The sequence below is a fragment of the Psammomys obesus genome, unplaced genomic scaffold (assembly GCF_907164565.1).
Source record: "Psammomys obesus unplaced genomic scaffold, mPsaObe1.curated_primary_1811, whole genome shotgun sequence".
NCBI classification, from domain to species: Eukaryota; Metazoa; Chordata; class Mammalia; order Rodentia; family Muridae; genus Psammomys; species Psammomys obesus.
Genome location: NW_026590062.1, coordinates 10,505,870 through 10,509,610, shown reverse-complemented (window position 1 = coordinate 10,509,610; position 3,741 = coordinate 10,505,870). Strand labels below are relative to the sequence as shown.

The window sequence follows — 3,741 nt, the reverse complement described above, 5'->3', positions numbered from 1 at the left end:
CTTCCTTCCTTCCTTCCTTCCTTCCTTCCTTCCTTCCTTCCTTTCTTATTTTTTGTTTTTTTGAGGTGGGGTCTTTCTGTGTAGCCCAGGGTGTCCTGGAACTTATTCTGTAGACCAGGCTGGCCTCAAACTCAGAGATACAGCTGCCTCTGCCTCCCAAGTGCTAGGGTTAAAAGCGTGTGCCATCACTTCCTGGCTCGGGTTTTTCTTAAGCCACATACTGGGCCAGCCAGCTGGCTCCAAGGGTACCAACACCCACCTCCTGACAAGTTTGCCAACCTGAGTTCGTTTCCCAGGGCCCGGGAAGCCGAGAGAGAGTGCCAAGTGTCCTCTGAATTTACACATAGGCTCATGTCCATGCACGGCTTATATGCACGGACTCTGAATAAGTAAATGTAAGTTAAATTTTTAAAAAGAAAAGACACATACAGCTTTGATCCCAAAGCTGAGGAGGAAGAGACAGGAGCTCCCGAGGCTCACTGGCCAATCAGCGCAACCAATGAGTGCCAGGTTCACTGAGAGACGGACTGCCTCAAAAGCTAAGGTAAAGAGCAACTGAGAAAAACACTAGACACGGACCTCTGACCTCATGCCTTCAACACATCCAAGAGAAAATAAGGTGTATGACTATTGATGAAGGCACCTGCCTACTGTTACTTTCCTTTGGCTATGATGAAACACCAACCGAAAACACTCATGGAGGAAAGGGTTACTTGGCTTAGACATCAGGTCATGGTCCATCATTGTGGGAGAAAAGGCAGGCAGGAACTGAAGCAGAACTCCTGGGGGAAACTGCTTACTGGCCTGCTCATGTGGCTGCTCCCTGACTCATGCTTATCTAGCTCATTTTCTACAGCCCAGACCTCCTGCTAAGGGATGTGCTGCCCACAGTGGGCTGGACCCTCCTATGCCAATTAAGCATCAAGGCAGTCTCTCGCAGCCACAGCCACAGGACAGTCTGATCGGACAACTCTCCAGTTGAGGTTCCTCTTCCCATTCTAGGTTGTGTCAGTTTGACAATAAAAACTGCACATCACCCAATGTTGACCTCTGGCCTCCACGCACACTCACGCACTCACACGGAACTCTCAGTTACTGTGACAGAAGTTAAGTGCCTAAGTCTGTCCCAGGCAGACTTAGGGAGGGAGGCAGACACTGCTCTGAGCATCTCCTGACTAGCTGTTGAGTCCACACAGTGTGACAGTCTGCACTGAACTATGGGGAGCAGCAGCAGTGGGCGTTGATAAGGAACATGACTGGGGGACACAGCTGCGGGCTTGAGTGTCGCTCAGGGTGGTGTCGGGGAGCAGCAGACACTGTTCCAGTGGCTGAGTCTGGGGTCAGCAGCCTCAGGCAAGCCCCAGGCTCTCATCCTCATCTCTGCTACAGGTCCAGGATGCGCCGTGAGATGCTGGTGGAGGGAACACAGGATGACCCAGACTTTGACCCAAGTGGGGGTTCTGGTGTCCTGCCACCAGGCCACACCCACATAGACCCCAGCCCGCAGAGCCCCGACTCAGAGGCTGAAGACCAAAAGCCACCCATGAAGAGCCTGGAGCTGCAGGGATCTGAGAGTCCCACACACCTAGCTACCCCAGTTAGGGTTCTGGTGAAGATCAAGCAGGAAGAGGATGCAGAGGTGGATGGGGACAGCCAGCCCCAGGACACAGGGGATCCAGACAGAGGCCACGGTGACCCCAAAGAGGAACATTCCCACCCTCTGGGGAACAATGAACTCCCAGAGCTGGCCCCTGGACCCTTCCTTCCAGGCACACCTAACCCAGACTGCCCCTCATTGCACACACCCCAAGGAAAAGAGACTGGGGAGCAGGTCCACTCAGACCCTCTGAGTTTCAAGTCCACCTCAGAATCCTCATGCTGCAGCCTGGAGGGGCCACCGAACTCTCCCTCTGCCATCTCGTTACCAGACCCCATGACATGTGTGTCACCTGCCCCCTCCTCCTCGGCTCCCATCTCCCCATCCCTGCCTGGCGTCCTGCCTGCCAAAGTGCCGAGTTCCAGCCCCACTGCTGACACAGCTGCAGCCTTGCATCCCAGCACCAAGGTGAACCCCAACTTGCAGCGGCGGCATGAGAAAATGGCCAACTTGAACAGTATAATCTACCGACTGGAGAGGGCGGCCAACCGGGAAGAGGCTTTGGAGTGGGAATTCTGAAGCTGGGGTGAAAGACATACCCCAGAGGTCACCTTCCCTCCCTCCCTCCTTCTCCCGGATGGGGTGGGGCCAGAGAGGCAAGAACTCAGCCATGCAGATGTGGACAACAATGTTAAGCCGTTTATGTTTATTGTTGTAACACTAGTTACCTGAGGTTGTGTGTGAGCAGATGCCACCACCTCTTCTTTTTGACAGCCCTGCTTGTAGGAGGCACTGGAATCCTGCCTTCTCCCCCCCCCCCCCGCCCCGGGAAGGCAGGACCAAAATGGCACCACATTCTCACTCAAAAACTCCAAACTCTTTTAGAAAAATAAAGAAATATTTATAGACCTCTTTCAGCTATTTTAATAAAGGATCCTTTGGAATTTATCCCCAGCCGATGCTGTTTTGATATTAAAGAGAGTTATAAAATCAGCTGCTGTCACTGCTGCTGTGAAGCAGACACAGAAGCTATGTCGTGTTTTTTTTTTTTTTTTTTTTTTTTTGCCATGAGATGAGATTAAAAGAAGACGATTGTTCAAAGCCATCACAAAACACTCTGAGACGGACCAAATTCAGAGAACCCTTGGACTATGGGTTTGGTGGGGGGTTTTTGTTTGTTTGTTTTTTGCCCACACGCCTGTCTGTGAGACACAGCATGATGCTACCGCCCTTCCAGAACCTGTGCTGCAAAGAGAAAGTCCAAAAGACTCTAAATGGAAACCTCTGTGCTGCTGAGGATGGGACCATGCTGGCGGACTGTCTGCAGCCTCCACGACACAGGAGGTCCTGTCGCTGTGGAGACGTTGCCCTTGGCAAATGTCGTAGGTATCACAAAGGCCTCCACTTCCTGAGTTAGAAACCTGTCCTGACCGAGGACAGACTGTTTCCAGAACCTTCCGAAAGCTGGGTGTTGGGGAGGTGCTCAAAGAGAGGTGCTAATGTCAGAGTGACCCTGGCTCTATCCTGAATCGTGGCTGCACTTGGAAGATTTCTCCTAAGGTCTGAGTAAGGCCACTTCATTCCAGAAAACACTGTGGCCTCCATCTTCCCTCCTTGTTTCCAGAAATGGAAAGTGTTGGTCCGCCATAACCCCCAAAGTTTAGCAACTAGCTCCAAAACCTAGACCCACCCAGTCAGAAACCTCAACTTTATTTCTCACCACCTCTCTCACGTTGTACCGGCGCCATCCCTGGAAGGTGTCCAAAAGTCTGTGGAACTTGGAAAGGCCAACATCACCACAGCATGGCCGCCACACCCCTGTCTTTTAGTCTAGTCTCTTTTCCTACGCAAGACCTGATAAGGATCAAAGATGTGACCCTAGACCCCCAGCTCAGAAGCAACCTTCTTCCACTGTCCTGACTGTGATTCCCAGGGAGAAAGGTCCCATTGGAGGTGATGGCCTCCATACTGGCTGTCGAGTCTCTCCTACTCTTACCTTTTTCCTTTTTTTCCAAACTGTGGAGGCTAAATTGGTGACTGATGATATGTGGCCATCTGTGTTGCCATTCCAGTACTGGAGGGACAAACAGCTGCTCAGTGCAGTGACTATCTTGAAATCATGTGAGCAAAAAAAAAAAAAAAAA

The 3,741-nt window shown here is 51.6% G+C and overlaps 1 protein-coding gene across 5 annotated transcripts in view; it reads left to right on the top strand.

Moving 5' to 3' along the window:
* Cux2 (cut like homeobox 2) overlaps positions 1-3,728 on the top strand; it is a 177,545-nt gene extending 173,817 nt beyond the window's left edge. For all 5 annotated transcript variants that reach the window (XM_055605961.1, XM_055605960.1, XM_055605959.1 and 2 more), the window contains one exon: positions 1,390-3,728. In XM_055605961.1, coding sequence (XP_055461936.1) covers positions 1,390-2,176 — 787 coding nt within the window. In that variant the 3' untranslated portion in view covers positions 2,177-3,728. The remainder of the gene's footprint in view (positions 1-1,389) is intronic.
* The last annotated feature ends 13 nt before the right edge of the window (positions 3,729-3,741 follow it).